General features: G+C 36.6%; 1 protein-coding gene across 1 annotated transcript in view; it reads right to left on the minus strand.

Moving 5' to 3' along the window:
* The window catches only part of ZFR (zinc finger RNA binding protein), a 70,756-nt gene extending 70,591 nt beyond the window's left edge, over positions 1-165 (minus strand). Inside the window, exon 1 of the mRNA XM_008057178.2 lies at positions 147-165. Within this exon, the coding sequence (XP_008055369.2) occupies positions 147-151 (5 nt within the window). The 5' untranslated portion in view covers positions 152-165. The remainder of the gene's footprint in view (positions 1-146) is intronic.
* Between the last annotated feature and the right edge of the window lie 288 nt (positions 166-453).

A 453-nucleotide genomic window follows, 5' to 3' on the forward strand; every position in this document is an offset into this window, starting at 1 on the left:
ACCTCAGCCTCCCAAAGGCGCGGGATTACAGGCTGAGCCACCGAGCCCGGCTTAGATATCGGGTTTTATTTCACATAAAAAGAGGAAGATCTAGAGAAATTCAGTCGAGAAAAGGTGATAGCTGCCTTCTAACAGAAGACACTTACTCCATGCTGCTCCAGAGAACAGAACTAGAACCAATAGATGGAAGTTACAGGGTGGCAGATTTCAATCCAATATGAAAAAGAAAACAAAAAACAAAAAACTTAGACTCCAAAGAAACTCTAATAATTTCTATTTGGATGAGGTTTCCATATTATTCTAAACTAGCCAACATTTTCTATATATGCCAATATGAAAGGAAAGGAAAGTTTACATTGTATCATAGTGGAAAACTGGTTTGGGATTAACATTTTCTTTGAACAATTCCATATCCTTAAGAAAACATGCCAGTAATATGTTATACTTCTTCAA

This window comes from Carlito syrichta, unplaced genomic scaffold (genome assembly GCF_000164805.1).
Source record: "Carlito syrichta isolate Samal-C Ts95f unplaced genomic scaffold, Tarsius_syrichta-2.0.1 Scaffold302842, whole genome shotgun sequence".
Lineage (NCBI taxonomy): Eukaryota > Metazoa > Chordata > Mammalia > Primates > Tarsiidae > Carlito > Carlito syrichta.